General features: G+C 42.7%; 1 protein-coding gene across 2 annotated transcripts in view; it reads left to right on the forward strand.

Moving 5' to 3' along the window:
• The window catches only part of CFAP61 (cilia and flagella associated protein 61), a 296,810-nt gene that overhangs the window by 133,484 nt on the left and 140,213 nt on the right, over positions 1-23,113 (forward strand). For both annotated transcript variants that reach the window (XM_025399395.1, XM_025399396.1), the window contains exons 16-17: positions 555-761; positions 3,735-3,869. In XM_025399395.1, coding sequence (XP_025255180.1) covers positions 555-761; positions 3,735-3,869 — 342 coding nt within the window. The remainder of the gene's footprint in view (positions 1-554; positions 762-3,734; positions 3,870-23,113) is intronic.

Consider the following 23,113-nt stretch of genomic DNA (forward strand, 5'->3'; position numbering starts at 1 on the left):
TGCAGTGAGCGAAGATCACGCCGGGCATTCCAGCATGGGTGACAGAGTGAGACTCTGTCTCAAATGAAGAAAAGCAAAACAAAACAAAGTGTGTGACTTGGGGGTGACACATTTCCACACTAACAGGTGAATGGTAACACATCAGAGAACACTAGTGGCTCTGTCTGCCTGACTCCCTAATTTCCCATGGGCTCGGTCTCTCGCGCTGACTGGCTTGTGCTCACTTTGCCTGAGTGGTATGGAGCTGCTGTCCTGCTGCTTGGCCAACGGCAGAGACTGGGGCTCTCTGAGTTGATAGCAGCCATGGGTGTGGAAGGAGCACATTACAAGCTCTGCTGCCATCCCCCAAAGACAATCCATCAGAACAACTAGCTCTCAGGAAATGTAATTTCTAATTTAAAAAATTTACCGTGAAGATGAGGTGGCAAATATGGAAGAGAAAAACACATTTCTTACTGTCATACCTAAAGTAATTTTTAAAAGATATTTATCACAAAATGCATGCCATTTGTTTAAAATGCTTGTAGAAACCATCCCTTCTGTCTCTTCTGTAGGACATTGAGTACATACGGTCACATTACAACATTGAAGATTTCATCTACTTCAGTCACCACCAGCGCGAAGAACACGGGCACATGCATCACTTTGCCCTCAACCCCATTTTCCGGCACTACACCAAGTTCTTTCTGAAGGAGATCCTGCGTTTAGGCTTTAAATCCTGTCTCTACTACCCTGTTTACCCAAAATCCAGAGAAGGCAAGGTGAGAGAATGGTGCGATTCCCTTTCCCAGCAGGTCAGTGTTCACAATGTTGTTGGTGTTGTGTGCCACATTTTATTCATTCCTCTCATGATGGGTTTTGATGATAACATGGGTCTGAATTTCCAATGGCCATATTTAGTTTTGCCTTTTTCATAGACTACAGTGACATTCTGTAGGCTTCGAATTTCTGACACAATCACAACTAATATCATTGGTAGTAAAATATGTTGGCTTTTCTATATTGACAAAACAGACTGAAAACCATGCAAAAATGCTCTAAGAGATGTGAAAATCTAATAATTTTTTATGATGCACGAGTGCAGCACCAACATGATCCTATTCATTCCTTCAAGCAAAGAACATTTCAGTGATGATTCCATAGAATAAATTAATTCTATTTTAGAAGACTGGCGTGCTATCCCAGCATTCCAAACAAGCACTGTACACACCCCCAGTAGGTGATGGAGAGAAAGTGTGGAGATACCTGATGCCGATGTAACCCCATGTAACACTTGCCATACTTGCATGGAGTAATACTGTGGTAATAGACACGAATCTGATGTGTATACCTGGTGTGTATGTGCATGCACAGATCGCACACCCTCCATCTTACTTGCATACATCCCATCCCACTTTAGTGTTCCTCACAGCACTCACCACCAACTGAAGTTATCAATTTTACCATGAACACAGCCATGCTTTTATCTGTCTTGTTCAAAGCTATATCCCCATTGCCTAGAAGAGTCACAAACACAAACACACACACACAGACACCCCACGCACTCTCATACATTCATGCACATATACCACACTCTCACACACACTCATGCATTCACACATATACTCCCCCCCGCCCCCCACACACACACTCACACACTCATACAAGGTGTCCGGTTGTTCCATAGGCAAGGGCGTTTTCAAGCTAGATTCCCAAGGGTTTTTTCCTGCAAATTGGTCTCTCAGTCACTGACAACATTGGTCCTCAACTTGATGTAGACTTGGAGTGAAGGGATTCAACCACTAGAGCAGGTAGAAGTTGCCCCATAAGATTCCACTCATGAACTCAAACTTTCCCATATTCTGCCTAGAGTCTTTGACATTGTCTCATTTCTTCTTATCAGCAAAAGGGAGCTAAGAGATCTTAAAATGCCTTATTATTAACATGTCTATTTATTAAACAATCTAAAGTGTGTTAGTACATACACATAGCAATAATCTCGCCAGTGTATTTTATTTAACAAAAACCTTTTGGAGAAGTTCGGAAAACCTTTTGGAGAAGTCCAGAGGGAATGGGGAAGAAAGAAGAAAAACAGAAAAGGTTTTGAGTGGGATGTGGACTCTGCCCTAGCTTCTTTTTTTTTTTTTTGCTATCAAAATGCAGCACCATGGCAATGAAATGGCCCAGCTTTGAGCTCACTGAGATGGGAAGGTAACAGTTCTGCTGGAAAATCCTGGTCCTGCACAGTTTTCTTTTACTTTGCGCTTGGCCAAATGCCAATTTTGTGACCTTCAGGATGTGATATTACTTTCTTGTTTTTATTCATGAAGTTCCCTGGATGTGCTGGGTTAGAGAAAGTCTTTTGCATCCATAATAAAAATAATACCTTGGGCATTTCATTAAATGTTTATACATTTACCTCAATAGTATGAATTAGGAATATGTTCCACACTGTTGTATATAGCCTCTAAAAACATGCTTGGAAACCGATTTCTTCTCAGTCTGCACTTCCAGTTGATTTCACATATTCATTTAAAACAAGTGTATGAAGCAGTTCCAAATAATTTGAGTAAGAATTCCCAAATTCTGCTATAAATCCCCAGTTGACTACAGTAAAGTTGAGCTTTTTGGCTCACATTATGGGGATGGTTTTCTCTCTGTCTCTCTGGTCAAGGCATGTATTAAGAGCTCTTTCAGGCATAAAAACAGGGTGCTGGCTAGGGTTCTGTTTTTCAGTTTGCGAAGTCAGGGTGTGAAGTTCAGTGGTGAAGGATATTAGAAAACCATTTTAGAAGCTCTTAGAAATGCCAGGGGTTATTTTTAGAACTGCAAAAAGTCATATGTAAACCATCTATTTATTAAAATGCATCTACAGTTGTTTTTCTTTCTTTGCTTTCCAGCTTAAATTCAATAAATGTATCATTAAAAGTTTTGATTTTACAGTCTGACTCTTCAGATTTAAATGGTTACAATGTCCTTAGTTCATTTCACCAAAACCCTAAGATTTTATAAATGTGACAGAAATAAAGATCACCGTGTTTGGTTTTCTCTGCTAAGTTTTTAAAACTGGATAAAATCAATACATAAAGCATTCCCCTAAGACATGGTTTATCATAGTTCATTTCAGTAAGTATAAATCCAACTCATAATTTAGTATTAGTCTAGATGTAAATAATATGATCTACTTCTCCCACACCCACCCTCACTTCTCAGTTTTATCTTTTTGTTCCAAAACAGTTTTTGTTGTTGTTATTGTTTAACAGAGGTCCAGTTGAAGTCACTGTGAGTGACTTTTACAAACAGAATTTTCACATCCCTGCTAAGTTACCCCTTGGATGACATTTTTATCTATGTGTCTTCTTAAAGCAGCTTGTGCCAAACATACAAAGGTTAACAGGATGCAGATAACACAGCTTAATGGGGTCAGATCAAGCTGATGCATGATCACTATGGAGAAGAATATCCTCCCGGGGAAAATACTTGTACTGAAAAATCCCATAAACCAAACCACTTGTTTATCTGTCATTCCCACAGAGATAGTAATGTAATTACTCTCGTAATTATCTTCATTAGTGTCAGGCATTATCTACAATTCATTCCACTGCTCGAAGAGTATGTTTGTTTATTTGCTGATTTTTTTTTTCTTCTCTGACTTGGCCGAGTTAAGAGTTTTGTATTTGTAAAGCTGTACGCAGACATCTGTGCTGAGCCTCTCTGACATTCTCTCCCCTAAAATATAGATTGCTGTCTTTCAGTTCCAGAACCCCTACGCCCACTCCCTGACATCTGCCCTTCATTACTTGGTTCCCGTGCGACCACGACGACAGATTGTCTATCCTCTGGAAAAGCTTGGCATAAACGCTCCATCAAAGGCGGTCTCCAAGGATCCGGTGGGTAGCAGGGCGGCAGGCAGGGCGGCGCGGTGCCAGCTCCTGCGGGCCTGGCAGATGGGGTGGCAGTGCTGTCTTCACAGGAGCAGGCTGCTTCTTAATTACAGAGAACCTGGTGCTCATACCCTTACAGGCGGAGCCCTGCGAAGGCTCCCCTGCAGGCCTTTCCCTCAAGTCGTTATTTCCCGGCAAGCCTAAAGCAGTAGCCACAGGACCCTGCAGGGTCATCCCATGGGGATGCCTCTCAGGCTGCTGTGTCCCAGGACAAAAGACCTAGAGTCATCCTCTGGCATATTTTCATTTTCTTTCCCTGTCCTCAAAAGCAGATTCCCCCTTTCAATGATGTTTTGCTTTCAAGGCATTAAGTGGTCATTCGCTGTTAGGACGAAGCTGACAGAGAAAACAGAGCTGGCTGCATTTGAGATGTTTGGGCCCCGGGTCTAAGCTGGTTTCTTTAACTCCCTCCTCCAGGGGCATCAAGATGATTAACAGAAGCATATTAGCTGCCCTGGGGCAGCAGGAGTTTTTGACCTTAAAATGAATGGCCAGGGGCCACTTTTATTGTAAGAACAGGAAAAAGGACTGAAATCAAACCTAGATATTCTTTTAAATGCAAATGTACCTGTATACATACACACAGTTTTTTTCAATAACCTAATTGGAAAACATAATTTTCTCATGTTGACTGATATGGACTTGTAGTGTTTGTATACTCTTCTACTTAAGTAAAAAAAAAAAAAATCCCTCAGTGGGCTAACATTTGTCCTTTGTGAGAGAGAAAAAGGGAAAGTGTGAGTTTAAACTCTACAAACACTTACCCAAGGCGCTGCCCCTCAGAGCTGGAGATGATGCTGAAATAAACACCTTGCAACAGGCTCGGCACTGCGGGAAGGACATCGCCCCGCCCGGCACCTGTCTTACTGGCGGGTGCACTGAGGGATGGGGAGGGTACCTCCATCAGACCAACTCAGAGGCAGCTTTGTGTCTTACATTCATCTTTATATTTGTAAAATAACAAAAATTTATATCATTGTAAATTTATATGTGAGTACAGACTGATCATATAAAGCAGGACTTCTCAATCTACATGTCGTTTTGTTTTTTTTTTTTTTAATTAATGTGCAATTAGTCATAGACTGATAGTTTTGTAAAAAGTGAATTCCTGGGAAAACAAGATTAAAAAGCAAAGACAGATAAAATTCTTTTATTGTTAGATTTAACAGACATAGCATTACTCTGTTGGTTTGCTATAAAAGTTTCTGAATGCTTCTCTCGGTCTCTCTTACTCATATCTTCATAGACTAATAATAGTTTGCACATGGGCACCTGTTCCAGACCACAGATTGAGTGGCACTGGAACTCCCATGCACTCAGCACCCAGCTGCAATGATTTGCAACTCTTTGCTAATTTTGGATCATCTGTGCCCCCACCACTTCCCCTTTCTCCTATATCATTTTGAAGCAAACTCCAGATTCCTATCATTTTATCTGAAGGTCACAGGCATATTCTTAAGTAGCAGGGTTCACAGCACTGGAGATGAGATGTGCCTAGCCCACCTGGAAGACCTTTAGGATGGGCCACCATGCGGTCTGTCTGCATGTGAAGATCCTGGGAACAGACTGCTTTGGAAAGAGAGCCAACACCCAGAAGTTTGGTGCAAAGACAGTGACTTGGGGTCAGAGACAGTGGCTACATGCTGTCTCCAGCACTGAAATACAGTTTCCACAGAGGCAAACTGATCTCTGGAGAAAGCGCTGGGCATAGAAGTACATGGATGTGCTCGGCGTACAACTTTGCAGCTTCCGCATCAGATCAGGGTCAGGATGAGAGATGCTGACCTTCTGCAGTCATTGCTGAGACTTATACTTCAGTGGCAGCCCACGGCTCCTGTGCCTTCAGCCAGTCCTCTGGCAGCATGGGTGGCCTGGCTGGAGCTGGAGGGAGGAGTCCAGAGTTGCTGCATGGATATCAGGAAGCATCGTTTTTATGAATATGAAGTGCAGTTCCACACCTGCCCCCTCCCTCCCACCCTATTGTGAGAATTTTCAGTTAAGTGATTTTGAGGTGAGCTGGAGCTCTAGGTGGGGAGAAAGTCAGAGATAACATTTTGTTTCATTTAAAATTATCTCATTACCACTTCCCAGGTTGGTATGATCCGAAACCATTGCTTACATTGAGTAACCTTTCCCATGGTCATCTCAGTAAGCTGTGCCCCTCACCCCTGAGCCCTGGTGTATTTCAGCACAAAGCAGAGATGGATTGTTCAAACCCAGGGTCCAGGAAGGCAGCCACTTAGCAGACGGGTGGGAGAATTCTAACACAGATGCCTGTTACCTGCTGCTCGTGCTATTGTGCTTATTTCTCAGGTGAATTCTGACTGTTTAAGAAGCACTTTTGTTGCTACTCGTTGTATTCAAGCTTCAGAAAATTGTAATGGAGATTTAGATTTAGTAAACAAGATTCAGTAAAAAATTTTAGACATATTAAAAGTTTAATCACAGGATTATTTATCGAGACCATAATCCACATGGAATGGGCCTCGGTATTAAAAAGTTAAAATGCGGCCGGGCGCGGTGGCTCAAGCCTGTAATCCCAGCACTTGGGGAGGCCGAGACGGGTGAATCACGAGGTCAGGAGATCGAGACCATCCTGGCTAACACGGTGAAACCCCATCTCTACTAAAAAATACAAAAAAAACTAGCTGGGCGAGGTGGCCGGCGTCTGTAGTCCCAGCTACTCGGGAAGCTGAGGCAGGAGAATGGCGTGAACCTGGGAGGCGGAGCTCGCAGTGAGCTGAGATCCGGCCACTGCACTCCAGCCTGGGCGGCAGAGCGAGACTCCATCTCAAAAAAAAAAAAAAAAAAAAAAGTTAAAATGCTAAATTATATTATTAAAATTATTTTTCTCTTTTTAACATTTTAGACAGTTTTAATGTTTTAGAGTGATTATCTGAGACAAGTTGAGCCAAGTAGAGTATTTTTAGGAAGAATCTCTGTATATCCCTCAAGACATTGTTTTCTTAGTAGAGCGATAGCATTGCAGTAGCAAACTGTGCAAGGTTGAGCAACTCTCATTACCAAATGAATGAATTTTCCCTTTAGGTTTGACATCTCCCACCCTCCCTTCCCCTCCCAGTGCATCGAGTTTATATGAGACCCTCAGCTCCCTCACCATGTCCATATCACTTCTCTTGCCGGCCACTCGTCTTTCATACCTTTTATCCTATTTTAAGCATCTTAGAGTGACCATCCAGTCCCTAGTTTTCACCTAGGAAGCCAATCTTCAAGGGAACAGATCACTCCAGGCATGAGTAATGGGATAGAAAGCATTTCATCTCGGTAGGTTGCCAATTTGAATCTGGCACAAGAAAGCAGTGATTGAAATTCATCACTGCATGGCAGGGAAATATGCCCTCGCTCCCACCTCAAGGCCCTCCTAATTCCTGCCTGGTTTGGACGATCAGTGTCCCTGCCACAACACCTTCCCCGTCGTTTCTATTAATTGACAGCCCACTCCACAGCAGGTAATAAAAAAGAGCCTAGAAAACATAAATGATTTTCATCACACATTTCAAAATGAGGTCTCAAAGATTCGTAATAATATCTCCACAGTCAACCAGTGTGAATGCATGGGTAAGAGAGAGGGCTTTCTCCTGACCAAGACCATAACTGACATCATAGACCTGGAAGATTCTTTTCTTAGCTTGAATGAGCCATCTTGGCCCATGTTTTTACATTATGAGAGTTATTCTCATGGAAGTTTTTTATTAGATGACTCATCAGGGCCTACCTGTGTAAGTATTATTATTTTTTACAAAATTATTTTATTTCTTTAATTTTAATTTTTGTTGGTACACAGTAGGTATCGATGTTTATAGGGTACACAAGATTTTGATACAGGCATGCAATGAGTAATAATCACATCATGTAAAATGGGGTATCCATCCATTCCCTCAAGTATTTATCCTGAATGAGTATTACGATCAGGAAAACACTCAAAATTGGGCTGAATTAATTTAGCAGTTATATTGATTAAAGACGGCCGAACAAGCTGCCCTACACTTATTTTCAGAGTGGGTCTGCATACAAGCCTGTTTTCTTTCCTTTCTGCCTTTTACAGGGATTCAGATATGACTGTGTCACCATGCATACCTGCAAGGAGCTTCCAGTCTAGTTTCAGTGTTAACTGGGGGTGGAAGAGGGCTTGTACTGGCCTTCCAGGTGACAAGAGCCCAAACTCAGGAGAAATAGCCACACTGGGCTCAGACCTGTTTCTGCAGAATTCCTGGAGAGGGAATGTGTTTGAAAAAAAGGCACCTCTTCCTTTCCAGGAGTGGGAGTTTAAATAAGTATTATTTGTCATATTACACTCCAGAAAACCTGCTTTGAACTTAAATAGCCCCTGCCATTGCCTCAATATCAATAGATGCTCCCCACCATACACTTCAGTCACTTCAGCTCTTCATCTTGGTTTATAGTGTTCATAGAATTATAGCGTGAACTCACCTCTCTCTCACATATTTTCAGAACTAAATCAACCCTTCATCCTTCCTGAGGAATCATACTTTCAGAGTGATCTTGGGTTTTTTTTTTTTTTTTTTTTTTCTGGTTGCTTATTAACGATGGTCTGATTAAATCTCGACTAATGAATTCTTTGGAGGCCTCCATTTGGATTCTGTGCATTCATTTCTCCACATTTTCCCTTTGTCCTTCTACAAAGAAAAATGACGGTTTATGGAAGCCCTCCCCCTCAGAGCTAAGTGATGGCCCTGCTTTTTCCTGGTATGTGATCTCTCAGGAAGATGTCACTCACTGGCATTCAGTTACCCTTTGAATTGCCCCTTTTCATCTGGCTGTTCTTCCCAGTCCAGCTATAATTACCATCTGATGGACTGTTACTGGATACTGTTTCACTTGTGCATCTGCTGCCCTAGGAAATTGCATTATTCTCCCAGCACCTGCTAGATTTTCCCCAGCTTTATTGTTTCCCAGCCCCTTCCTTAAACGTGGTAACTTTCACCGCCAGTGGTTAGACTTCCCCTGGTTATATTTGTGGTCGGTGTATTTTTAGCTCTTGGGCCATCACTTTGGTAGAGGTTTCTAAAAATGCAGACCCGTATTTTTTCAGCATCATATATGGTCTAATTATTATTAATGTGACCATGGGAGAAATATTTTCTTGAAATGAAATTAACCCACTTTAAATCATCGCCATGAGTCCAGTTTGCTTCTTCAAGCCACTTCCCAGCCAGTTCCTATGTGTTTACAATATCTATGGGAAGTGTACTTTCTTCTATGTATAGTGAACTCTTTTCTCTGAGATTCTTAGAATCATTTACGTAAGTTCCTTTGTGAGCTTTTTTCTTTCTACAATACAAGTTTTATGGTCATTTCTTTCCAATTCTCTGAACATTATCTAGTTTAATATAATATGTTATATATTATATAAGCGTATATTATATAAATAGTATATAAATACACACCAGAAGGACTTATAAACCAGTGTTTATTCTCCTTACTGTCCTAATTTTTCCCTCTTAGAAAGGTTACAAGGTACTAAAAACAACTACTATTGCATTACTGTTACTTCTTGAGCTGTTGCTTAAAGGCTTCCCATAGAGTTTCTCATCTCGTCCTCTCATCAGCACATGTAAATAGTTACTGCGATTGCCATCCTCAGTGTACCTAAAGCAAACAGGCTTGCCAGGAGGGCGAGTAAATAACTTGTCCAAAGGCAATTTAATTGACAGAATTTCAAACCCAGGAAGTTGGTTGCCAAAACTCCTATCTTTAACTTCCACAGACATACTTTCCTACCTAAAAGGCTAAAGTACTAGTATGACTCATTATAGGAAAACCAAACTACAGAAAAGGAGTATGGTTCAATATAGATCTTGTTGAACCTCACAAATCCTTGGCACCAGGTACTTAACCAAAAGGTGACCCACAGACGATTGGATTTCTCCCAGTGCAGTTTGAATTTTCCTCTTGGCTGAATGATCCACTCTTGGGTTTGATCTGGTACCAGCCTGACCCTGTCTGACCTGGGCTAGGAAGGAGCAGACATGGGTCCAGGTTGGTGTGCTGGCAGGTTTTGGACACCTGCTGATCAGGCTGTCTGCAGTTAGCTGGCTGTTGTATGGGTTTGTTGTTACAAACCTTTGTAATTTTTGTTGTTACAAAAAACCTTTGTTGTTGCAAAATTATGGTGGAAGCTGCTGGGAAAGGAAGAAAAAAATTGTGATCCCATATGGAGGCTACATTATACATTTCCCAAAATTCAGCTCCATGTTGGATGTGGTTTCAGAACCCAAGTAAGTGCCCATCAGATGAGTGACTAAAGGTTTATTTTTGGGGGTGGAAGGTGGGTGGAGGGAAGAGATAAGATGTGAATTAGTGGCATGATCAACAAGCTGTGGAAATTGTTGAGTAACTGGGCAGTGGTCAGGGGGTAAGATGAGGCTCTGAGGGTATGATAGAGAAGAAATTGGGAAAAGTAACTTCTTAACATCTTAGTGTTGTCAGGAATCAATGCTACATCTTATCCTCATTTTCTAGGACAGATATTTATAGGACAGTCTCTGTCTTCCCCCAACCATGTCTTTAACAGCTTCACATTGTGATATAAATCATATATATACACCATACAATTAACCCACTTCAACTATACAATTCAAAGGTTTTTAGTATATTCACAGAGTTGAACAATCATTACCACTATCTAATTTTAGAACATTTTCATCACCCCCAAAAGGAACCTGTGCCCACTGGCAGTCACTTCCTCTCTTTCCCAGCCCTCTCCTCTCAACCCCAGAGAGTAAGTAATCTACTTACTCTCTCTATGAACTTACCTATTCTGGACATTTCATACAAGTCGCAACATATACTATGCGGTATTTTGTGACTGGCTTCTTAGCATGTTTCATCCACATTGTAGCGTGTGTGTCTGTGCTTTATTTCTTTTTTGTTGTTGAATATCCTATTGTGTGGATAATACTATATTTTATTTTTTCATGCATGAGTCTATGACATTTGAGTTTTTTCCATTATTTGGCTATGATGGAAATGTTGCTATGAAAATGTGCACACAGGTTTTTGGGTGTATGTGTTTTCATTTGGGGGGCGGTGTCTATACCTACAAGTGGGGCTGCTGGGTCACATGGTAACTCTATGTTTAATATTTTGAGGAACTGCCAAACTATTTTCCAAAGTGACTGCATTATTTTGCACTCTTTCATTCTTAGATCAGATTCAGCATTCCGGCTAGTAATTGATGAAGTGCTGGTCAAATCAAGGCCATTGAAGGGCAACGTCTCAATTGTTCTTTCAGTTTCAGAAGTAGAGTTTCCACCACTCCAAGAGAGCTTCATACACACATTGGAGACTACACTGCTAATGCTGCTTCAATTCTTTTGAAAGCAGAGATTTTTCTAAAATAAAATCTCTGTTAGCTTTCCTGCTTCACCCTCTCTGACTCAGCAGCCTCTTGTGGTCCTGTGTGGACATCTAAGAGAGCTCAGGCAGCAAACAAGGTGCCTATCCAAATGTAGGAGGAAAATGGGGGACTTTCTGTTTTTTAAAAGACACCAGCATGTTCTTTGTTTGATCCACCTTTAGTAATATTATTGCTCTTAAAAAGAGCTGCCAATGCTTCCAATAGAAAAGAAAAAAATTCTAAGGATTTCCTGGATGCTGATCAGGTTCTTGCCACAACCCAGTAGGAGGAAAAAAAAATGCATTCTGTTCCCTGCAGAGCCAGGGTAATGAATGCCACAGAGGTCCAGAAGTGCCTCCGGACGCATCAGCTGCCTGCCGCAGAGCTCTGAAAGCCTGCATCCTAGCAAGGCTCCCGGGTGGAGCTGAGCTCCCGGGCAGAAACTGGCCTTCGCAGCTAAGTGGCTTCTTCAGAATCTGCCTTCGGGGAAGAGAGGAATGGCAGCTCCAACGTGAGGCTTTGCTTTGTGTATTTTAAAGTAGCTGGGGATATAAAATGACAAAGGGGACAATTAGAGCTGCGGATACTGACTAGAGAAGTGATATCTTTTCCCCTTGATTAAAAATAAGTATGTTATTACAAAAGCAATACATGTTTTTGGTAGAAATTTTAGGAAAAAATAATAGAGAAAATCAGTAAAACCTTCTCTCCTCCTATCTTTTGATTACCTTTGTTAATATTTTGGGGTTTCAACTTCTGGATTATTTTCTGTGAAAAAGACTACATATATGCTATTAGATATGGGGTTATAGTGTTTGAAACATGCTTCTTCACTTAATATGTTATGACTATATTTACTTGTTACTAAGTATTGTAAAGTGTGATTTTCGTGGCCACACAGTTCTGCGAAGCAGCAAGCCCCGCCGCTCAGTGAGTACTTTCCTCCTGCCAGGCCCTGCATTACATGCTGTCCCAGCTGATCTTTCATTCTCACAGATGTTTCAGCATCATCATCTCCATTTTGCAGTGGGGAAAACTGAGGTTAGTAAAGGGTTGGTAATGCAAGTGAGCGTTAAGCCAGCAGGACTTGTGTGAATAGTCACGAAGCCACTTGAGTTCTGTATCTCATCGCCCTGTAAATATGTTCTATGTGGCTGAGTTTTCTCCTGCACCCGGATGGAAAGTGAGCAAGTTCTGGGACCTTCTGGTCAGTTCTAGGTCATTAAAGCTGTATGGGTCACTTCCAATCACAATACTTGATCTTAATTCCATAAAATGTTCAATTTCATTTTATGTAATAATCAAACTTCAATTTTCCTCCAAGGGTGAGACTCCCCTGACCCACTGCTGAAGCCTGCAAGCACGTAGGAAGCCTGTGGTTGGAGAAGGCAGGATGGGGAGGGCCTCTTGTCTCTTCTGAACTCTCATGCCCCTTCCACTAACTTAGCATTTATATAGCTCTTCAGTATTTAGTGCTTTCTCTTTCTTTAGCCTCTTAGTGTCTTCTTATTATTGAGCTGTGTTTCTAGTCCTTCTGAAATTGGGGTCAGGGCAGGGAGGAACAGTTGGAGGGGGAGGCAAGTCTGAACTTGGCCACTGCTGTCGTAAGATGGCCCCTACTCTGTGGGCTGGACTCCTCTTCTCTTAGTGTGTGTTCACAGTTTCCTAGGGGATTCCTGTTTCTAGGGAGCTCTCACCAGCATTCCCATGATGCAGGAGATGCCATCCTCTAGCTTTGATACCGAGTCTCATTTGCATCTGGGGGTGCCGTATAGGAAGGACCTGAGAGAAGAGCTCTTGCCTCTGTGGGTCAGCAGACTCTGCCCATGCAGGCCACCTGCCCATGCAGCTCACCCAGCACATCCATCCACTTTGTCTAGTGGCCTCACATGAAGCTCTTGGAGGGCTCCCAAACCCTTTCTGTGACTTGAAGCAAAAGACAAGGCACCCCTTCCATCTGTCCTCTTTGGGGATGGGGGGCATGGGACTCACAGCACATCAACAGTTCTCCTGGAAGAAATCTTCAAAAAAGCCTCTTTTGCATGTACTCATCTAACCCTTTCATGTCTTCATTTTGAGTTAGGAGTTAAAAGGCATTTAACCGGCACTTGTCACTGACTTTGGCATTTTTATAAGGGGGCTCCTTTGGAATGTAGCATCTATTGTCTTCATGCCGGGGCTACACAGCTGCTAAGTTGCGGTTTGGGGACTAAACAGTGTGATGTCAGAGCCCACGATTCACCATTGCTGTGTGCAGGCCAATTCCCTCATGTTGGTTAAGTTTTTAACCCAATTTTTATCATGATGAACACTGCTACCATGTCTGCCCTTATTATTTTTCAGCACATTTGCTTTGATTTCTTTTGAATAAATTCCTAGAAATGGTATTGCCCAGTCAAAGGTAAAGTTACTATCTCTTTAATCAAAAAGCATAAAGTTTTAGAATTTGAAAATGAAAACTTGTGATTCCTGAATTGAAAAAGATGATTTCTCTTGGCAATATGTCGCTGTATCTAGGCAACATAAAGAGTATAGAGACATACAGCAAACCCTCTTTTTTATGTCAGATATAGATTTTTAAGACAAGTAACCAGGTGTGCAAAAGGATACATCTTTTATTTTCCTATTTTTGTCTAATTGAACTGAGTCTCTGCTTTGAGCCTTTATTCCACCTGATGGGAGTAAAAGTAACCTCCATCAATTCTGGGTAAATTTAATCATTTAATATTTACACTGAGTCCATGTAGGAGCTTTTCTTCTTTCATGTTTTTAGTGGGGTAGGAAAAACATCCAAGTTCTCAGGAGCTCATGGACACAGAATGTCATGGCACTGTGGCGGGCCGGGAGGAGGCTGGGAGGGGAGGTATCTGCTACTTGGGTAGTGCCTGTCCTCACAGGAATCCTGAGTTCAGAACATCAGCTTTTGTCCTCAGGCAAAGTCACCCCTTGTCCTGGCATCCAAGCCCCCGCAGCCCTCACTGCTTTCTGCAGAAGCATCCCATCCTCACAGCCTTGAGGCCAGTCTGAGTGTGACCTTGTGTTCCCTGGAGCCAGGTGCTCTCTTCCTTTCCTGCTTTCCTCGTTTTGGGCTTTCAGAAGCTCATTGCTGCCTCATTTCCCTCCTCGTCCGGGAAGCTCCCTCAGCCGTCTCCACTGGACTCTTCCCAGGACAAGGTGGCAGTAGAGTCCCCCTCGTAAAGCAGTCTCCTTCTTGTATTCTCCAAAATCTTTGTGGGGATCCTGCCCGCTTCCTTCCACTTTCCTGGCCTTAGCCAGGGGAAGGAGAGGGCTGCACAGCACTAATTTCTCCTTCTTCCCCTCTGGCTTTCCTCCTCCTGGTCCTCAGACAGTGGGCTCGCTGTCCCCATTTATTCTTCTGTATCTGTCACTGGAAGCATCAACTTTGACTTTTGATGCATAACAGTCAGGCTTTTGAGACTCAAAAAACCTTCTTGCAACCAGTTATCTGCCTGGAAACAAAACAGCACAGAATTGACGCATTTGTTCTCTGGGGCTGGGTCTGCCCAAAGGCCTGGTGTCCCCTGGCTGTTGCCTGCAGCATCAGGAGGGGTCATGAGTCAGCATGGATTGGCAGAAATGAAACACATCTGCTAGTACAAAAACAGCACCCCACTAGGATGACAGCAGTGACAGACATGTGAAACACAGACCACGAATGCCCCTCTGGGGCTGGCCTACTCCCTCTGGCTCGTGGAAGAATTATAGAAACGTGATTCCATTCATTATGAAGTGATTGGAGGTCAGTAGATGCATATAGAATAAAGTACAGTGTCATAAGCCTAACTTTCAGGTCTTTTTGTTAAAACTTTCACTTGTTATATCCCGTTAATAAATTCTAGTTTTACAGATGGGATATGGGCTAGGCACAGTGGCTCATACCTGTCATCCCAACACTTTGGGAGGCTGAAATAGGAGGATCACTTGAAGCCAGGAGTTTGAGACCAGCCTGGGTAACACAGTGAGACCCCCATTTCTACAAAAAATAAACAATTAAAACAATGGGTTTTGCCTTTCTGGAAGATGTGAAAGATCAGGAAAAATAACTGAGAACCTAGAAAGGTTTTACATTCAAATTAAACCGAGATAGATTAAAAGCCTTCCACAGTTTAGTAATTTTCCTAAAGCAATTTGAGTTTGGTTATCATTATTTGCACTCACCAAATCCAGAGGGAAAATGGCATTTGAGTTCATCAGAGGCAGAGGATTAAATGGGCCTTGGAAAGTGCAGTACCTGGTTCGCCAGGGGTGCAGTCCTCCCCAAGGGCTGCCCCACGCGGACTCGGCTGAGTGGGCACGGACCACCTTCCACCTCTGTGTTCCATTAGAGAAGCAGCTTGAAGCCCACAGCCCTCAGCTCTCAATCTGCTCCCATTCTCCAGGGTTGAACCACTTTAAGTATCAAAACTTTTAGTCTGAATGTTGCCTTGAGACCATTAAACTTAGTCAAGATTACTGATGTCATGATCTCCATAGTAATCAACTTAATAAGCAAGAAGAAAATACAAAAGATGACTTAAAAACAGAGAAAAAACAGAATGAATAAGGTATGAAAATAGCATGGGAGCCATAAAGATTTTTTTTATTGCCACTTGTTTGAGATATCAAACATGACTTAGCTACAGTGCAGGCAGGCATGAGCCATTTGGTCAGTCGAAACCCATGGCAATAAACATGAACTACAGACTATGCCACATTCCTACTTCTTGTGCTGTTCAATTGTGTCCCAGGTTTTGTTTGTTTTATTTTGTTTTTTCATGTAATTCAGTGCATTGAAATTATTACCATGGTAGTCACTGTAATTGTGGTTTTTATGGTAGTCTATGCATTTAACCAAAAAGAGCTGTGCTTCCGGGGAACAGGTCTTAGGCAGCACTTTCCAGTCACCTTAGCAGAGCTCCTCTCTCGTGCAAACCACCCCCTCCCACCGCCATTCATGGATCTGTGGGGACAGCGCTTTTCATGAAACTGGAGTTGACGGTTGATTTAAAAATGGAATTGAGTATTATCCGTCACAAATCACAGTTGAGCAACTCCCAAAGATGGGCTGACAATGTCCCACAGAATTACATACCACAAGTATTTTGATTTGTTTACAGACAACATCGATCCCCACACACTGGGTCTTTGGTCACCGTGTATTGGTAGGACCAAGGCTGGCAGGCACCTTTCAGACCATGTGACTTCTAACAGCTCAGCAATTCCCCCATCCCATTCAAGAGCAGAAGGTGGCCACAGCTCACAGAGCCCAAATTCCAAAAGGATCTCCAGGCCCCTGAGGACTCAGATGCTTCTCATGACTCTCTCTCTCTGTCCGTCTCTCCCTCCAGCCTTCTCTCTCTCACACACGCAGCAGGCATACATAAATACATACACACAGAGTACACACAATCCCCATCCAAGTTTGGCCCTGGGGAAGTGTTCACACTTCCAGTTCCAAGCATGTCTACATGTCGTCACTTCCTGGTGCAGTGGGAGACAACAGCCTGATTCTGGAGTTCTGTGACCCACCCCTGCCTCACCAAGAGCTAGGTCGCTCCACCAGAAGCCAGGTGAGTTTGTCTCTCCCTGAGCCTGTTTCTCTACCCCCACCAAACCATGTTTCTAGGTATCCTGCTTTTTGTCCATGACCCCGATAAACACCATGGCTTCTGTACTTGCTTTTCAACTGAGAGAGGCACCCCTGCTATCCTCCACCCCCACCTGCCATTGAGAAGTCCCCTTGTTGGTCACTCCCTGCTCCTGCCTAGACAGGCTTTTCTGTTGAAACTGCAAGCACAGGGCCTGTTCTGCATCGCTGGTTAGGGGGCTTGGAGGTGGAGAATTAATTGATGTCATTCATTCAGTCAGTATTGTTGCATGCTGATCATGTGGTGGGCCCAACTCTGTCCTCTGTGGGGACAGCTATAAATAGGCACATCCCTGCCACATAGCACTTGTGTTCTAGTTGGGGCAGCAGGCAGTACCCAGACCAGGAGGCACTGTGCCCGGTGGCAGCAAGTGCCATCAGGAGGAGAGCCTGGGAGGGGAGGGTGGGAACAGGGCAGGTACAACTCCTCTGAGAAGGATCATTTAAGCAGAGCCCTTACTCCATAGAACACAGAGGTGGCATGTGGGCCACGAGGAAGCAGCTAATGCCACTTCTTCCCTCAGACCCTCCAGAAGCCTCTGGGGTCTGTGAGCCCCCTCCTCCGACAGACACACCTCCACACACACTCAGCCCATGTAGCTTTGGTGCTTCTGACTTCGTTTCGTAATTATTTTGAAAGAATTTCATGCAAGAAGCCCATTGGATGCAATTAAAACATGTCAAATATGTTCTCAAGGCAAGCCCTCCCATTTTTAACCTTGTCCAGCTTGTGAAAGTATAATCAGTGCTACATGTGATTGTAACTCCCCTTGAAACCAGCATTTCTATTTTTCAAAACAGCAAGCCAGTGGACTCAGAACATGATTTTAGAATTTCAGGAATCCAAATTATGGAAAAGGTGAAATATTTTACCTCCATGGCAGTTGGCCTCCCAGGAATTCCCAGGGAGGACATTGTATCTGTTTAAGAAAAAAAAAAAAAATGACAAAGTAACCCATTTTGAGGCTCTACTCAACAGATGTGTAGAGTATAGAAATCTATGTATTATTAAATAATTCTTTTTAATATGCTCAAGAATAAGCAATTTGTAAGCCTGTTTACGTTCTCACCATCTGGGTGCATTCTGTCACCCATCTGTTTCATGTAATTATGTAATTATCAATATAAGGAAAGAATAGGTGATATAATTAACAAGAAAAACTGATCCACACTGAAGAGTAAAAATGACATGCATCTGTTGAATAGCTTTTTGTTTCTCTCCCTTCATTGTTAACTGTTTTATTCACACCCTTCAGGAGAGCTGTTTTCGCCATGGTGTTCACTCTCTCTCTCTCTCTCTCTCTCTCTCTCTCTCTCTCTCTCTCCCCTCTCTCTCCCCCCCCTCCCTCCCTCCTTCCCTCCCTCCCTCCCTCCCTCTCTGTCTCTCTCATATGAAGGCAGAGTGTTTCATCAGGTATTATGGAAGTGACACAACTTTGAAAGAAATGAGCAAAGCCTTCTTGGAGTTATTCATTGATTCTCTACCTCTTTGAGGGCCCTGATAGTCACTTCCAGAAGATGTAAGGTAGCAGCAAGAACTCTAGGAAATATTTGAATTACTTAGTGACAGATGGAAGGACAGGGCAGTGTGGGGCCCTCTCAGATATTGGATAGAGAAGCTGCTTGAGAAAAATTCCCATACTCGGTGTTTTTGTTGTGATGTCCGGGGCTCAGGCAGTCTGTGTTGTTTCATAACAGTACCACCATCCCAGTGGATTGTGTTCGTTTCTGCGTAATCCCACGTAAGTTAGTCCCTGGAGTAGCTCCTTTGTGTAACAGAGCTTTGTGTATGTGGGCACACAGACGGAATTCAGGCAACTTTGTCACCCTGCAGACAGCAATGGTGGGAAAGTGGTCACCCCCTCCTCTGTCTGACCAGGCCAGGCTCCAAAGTTCTCCCTCCGTGACTTGGAACCAGCAATACGTATGTATTCAAGGAGGGGCATCCCTATGATCTCTTAGTTCCTGTGACACCGCCCCCCCCCCCGCCCCACCCCAAGCCCTTCTGTTGAGTCCTAAATTCAGTTCTCCAAAGATGAACACTGTCCACAGGGATTCTCCCCAATAATGGAGGAAGCCATCCCTGAAGATGCATGGTCTTGACAAAACCTTGAATTTCAACTCCAAGACACACAAAGAAGACTCACAGTCCCCTGGACCCCTGTAAACAGCAGTCACTATTAGAGATGAAGGCCTAAAATCTCAACACTTCTTTCCACTGATTGAAAATTCGGGAGCAGGGCTCCCCTCCTGGCCTCCTCAGTATTCTGCAGACCATCCTGCCCTCCGTCCCAGCAGGGATCCTGCCTGCAGAGCGCTGCACCTGCTTCCTGTTTAGGGCATAGGGCAGGCAAAAGGAGAGTGGACAGAGAAGCCTCCACAGGGAGCAGACCCATAAAACTGCAGAGGCTTTCTAAGCAATAGCTCTCACCACGGAATTAAACCCCACTCACACACTGACAGAGAAATCTCTTATTCAGTCACTTCTTAACTTTTTTTTTTCTTCAAACAGTGCCACTCACTTACTCTAGGGCTCACTCTGTTTCCTTTTGCTCGGTGATCATTTTGCATGTTGAGATTGTGTTGTTTTGGAGACGCGTGCTCATCTTGGCATCTCGTGACAGAGCCTCTTGATGGCACAGTCTCCCTCCAGGCTTGGCTTCTGGTTCACCTCCCACACGGGGAGCCTCATGTCAAGGCAGTCACTGGCTTCTCTGCCTGCATTGTTTCACGTCCAGCAAGCAAATAAATAACTAGTTCCCACGCAGGTTTCTCTTTGTTTCTTTGAGTCAAAAATTATTCTTTGATAAATCCTCCATAAAGCCTTCCTCTAATCCTCCATAAAACCTTCCTCTAATCTATCTGTATTTTGAATTGTTATTGCTAAGGATTTTGTTCTTAAAACAATGGATACCCATAGAACAAGCATATCGGAGAAATTACTGGCACGCCATGGGGAGAGTATTTGGAAGGAATAAGTAGTAGGGACAAATGCGGCTGGGTTACTCAGGGGATTTTCATGGTTTTGACTTTATGTTTCCTTAAATCCAAAGTTAAAATAGTTTAATTTCAATCATCACTGATTAATCCATTAAGGATTTTAAAGAAAATAATACCATGTGACTCCTAAAGAACCTTTTGTTTTCCATTTCTAGTTTTGAAAGGTTTCAACCATGATTTCTTTTTCAAGAAACATTTCAATTGTATTTTTTAGTATTTAACAAAAGAATATAGAGTGATTCTTCCTGAAGAGAAAATTATTATAGAAGACCTCTTTTTATATATATATCATATTCAACTAAAATAAAAATAAAAAAACTTCATATTCTATACTGAGCCACATTAAAAATCGTTAAAGCTTAGACTATATGGTTTTCATTTAACCCTCAAAAGTGGCATTAATTTTTCAAGTGGTAATTGTTGCTTAAGATGCTATTGTGCCTGTGTGATAAATGTTTAATGATTTGGTAGTACATGCATGGCTTAAAATCCATTATTTATTGCACCTTTGCTTGCCTGGCAAAGGTGACGATTTTATAGCCCCAGCAGTCATGCAAACACATTTATACCAAACCGATGACTGATAATAAATTTCCTTACTGTAAATGTCAGTGGGTTTCATGTGTTGCTGCCATTACATCTTGTTTGGAAGCTGAATGCTACACAGTTATGGGAGGCGCCAGATGGTGTCATTAACACGAACACTGGGACTGTTTACCACTGACGTGCGTGTGAGAAATTAAAAGTACGTGACCTATCTTTACACTGACGTGTGATGTCAGTGGTGAACGGGTGTTAATTACAGTGCAATATGCTTGCCTAGTCCCTTCCATCCCACTCAGAGGGGTTTTAGGGAATTTTTTGAAAATAGTTTGTGTTTGAATATACACAGAGTGAGCAAAAGGGAAAATTTCCCGAGGACTCCTGTTTGGTTTTGTATTTGGAGTCTCAGACACCCTGAAAGTCACAGCTGTCATCACATAGGTGTCACCCTTGTGAGCAGCAACCTGCGTCCCTGCCAGGACTTCTGGGCATGGGGAAGCCTTTTGTGCTGATTAATGACAGCAGTATTGTTATTGGTGTTTGCTTGGTTGGGGGTTTTATTTTTATTTTCATAACTACTTCAGATATTTTGAATACTGTTTTGGAAAAGTTTCCATTGAGAGCATGGAATTAACGTTTTTTTAAAGTGCTGTCAAAATCATCAGGATTTGATTCAAAGAATGAGAAGAAAAACAGTGGACATTTTCTATACCAAATTTTTTTTCATGGGATGGGATCTTCATTTCCTAAGAATTAGCAGTAAAGACTTAGATCTTTATTTTCCCTGATCTGATGTGAAGTATCTGAGTGACTGAAATTAGCCTTGTGTGTTTTATTAAAATGTTTCTCTGACTGGTGTTCAGCAGTGGTCACTCCCATTTATTGTATTTCAGCTTCCTTCCTGTTGACGTTTCTGCTTAGCTCTCTTTTCATTTCTATTTAAAAAGAAGGTGGATTTGTTTTACTCCTCCCTCCAAGTCCTTCACTTGAACCAAGAGGCTATTCCATTGAATCTGACCAAATTCCTTTGAACTTTGTAGCCTTAGCACACTCTGTAGGAATTTTCAGAAAGGCTTATTCTTTCAAAACAATCATTGTGCATTGCTTTTACAAAAGCCCAGCGAGCCTTTTGGTGTACAGAATTTTAAAGTCATGTGAAAGAGAATACAAACCATTGTTCGCATTGAGATGAAAGAGATATGCTTAATTTCTTCAGACTAAATCAGAGATACAATTGGATGTCAACAGAAATAGTGAGCCTAATTGAAAGACTAAAATTGTGCATGGAGGCACACATTAGAAATTTAAAATAGAGTCGCACATGTTAGCTTGCTCACAGGACACGTGTGTTGAAAATATCCAGGAGTGAAAATAAATGTGAAATAAATATCTAGGAGTGAAAATGGTGGCAAGGTAGCAAGATTGAAAAGTTGTATCTGTGGAACAGCACTCACTTGGATCAAACTTCTCAGAAAAAATGAGTTTTCTGCCACTGCTGTCGTTGTTCTAGCAAATGAACCAGAGGCCTAAGCCAGCAGAGCAAATAGCCACTTAACTTACGGGGCCTGAACAAACAGCATATTCCCTGGGGGAACAGAAGTTCTCATCTTATTCTGTGTGCAGAGATTTACCAAGTAATGTTGCCTGATGGGAGGTGGTGGTATGGACACAATTGGCCATGAGCTTTCCCTTCCAGCCTTCTGTCCCAACTCCTTCTCCTCCGTTTGTGTCCCCCTCTACGTCTGCTTCTTGTATTGCCTCTGCATGACCATGCAGCCTTCTCCTTTCAAAGGTTTCTCTCAGAACATAATCTGCAAATCCATTCATGTAGACTGACCTAGGGGTCAGTGGGTGTGTCATCCTTCCAAATCCTTGCCCTGACTTTTCTCTCTCATCCAGGAACTTGTTCCCTCTTGTTCACCTGGAAATATCCCAGTGATTCTGCTAAATTTAGCTCCAGTGTCACTTTCTCCAAGCTGCCTTACGTGACTTTTCCTGCTATCCTAGACCAGTTAAACTTCAGCTGATTCCATGACTTCCCAGCTGATAATGGTTTGGCTGTGTCCCCACCCAAATCTCAACTTGAATTGTATCTCCCAGAATTCCCAGGTGTTGTGGCAGGGACCCAGGGAAAGGTCATTGAATCATGGGGGCTGGTCTTTCCCGTGCTATTCTCATGATAATGAATAAGTCTCACGAGATCTGATGAACTTATCCGGGGTTTCTACTTTTGCTTCTTCCTCATTTTGTCTTGCCACCGCCATGTAAGAAGTGCCTTTCACCCTCCGCCATGATTGTGAGACCTTCCCCAGCCACATGGAACTGTAAGTCCAATTAAACCTCTTTCTTTTCTAAGTTGCCCAGTCTTGGGTATGTCTTTATCAGCAGCATGAAAACAGACTAATACACCTGCTGAGTCCAGAAAAACTTCCTAGGTGAGCACAGCCTAAACTACTGACCTACAGAACCATGAGCCACATGAATACGTACTCTTTTAACCCACTGCATTTTGGCTTGGTTTGTTATACAACAATAGCTTCCTGATACACTACCCTTGTCACATGTGCTGCATTTTATTTGTTTACTTGTCTGTCCCCCAACCTAATGAGAATTCCTTAA

Source organism: Theropithecus gelada, chromosome 10 (assembly GCF_003255815.1).
Source record: "Theropithecus gelada isolate Dixy chromosome 10, Tgel_1.0, whole genome shotgun sequence".
Classification (NCBI taxonomy): domain Eukaryota; kingdom Metazoa; phylum Chordata; class Mammalia; order Primates; family Cercopithecidae; genus Theropithecus; species Theropithecus gelada.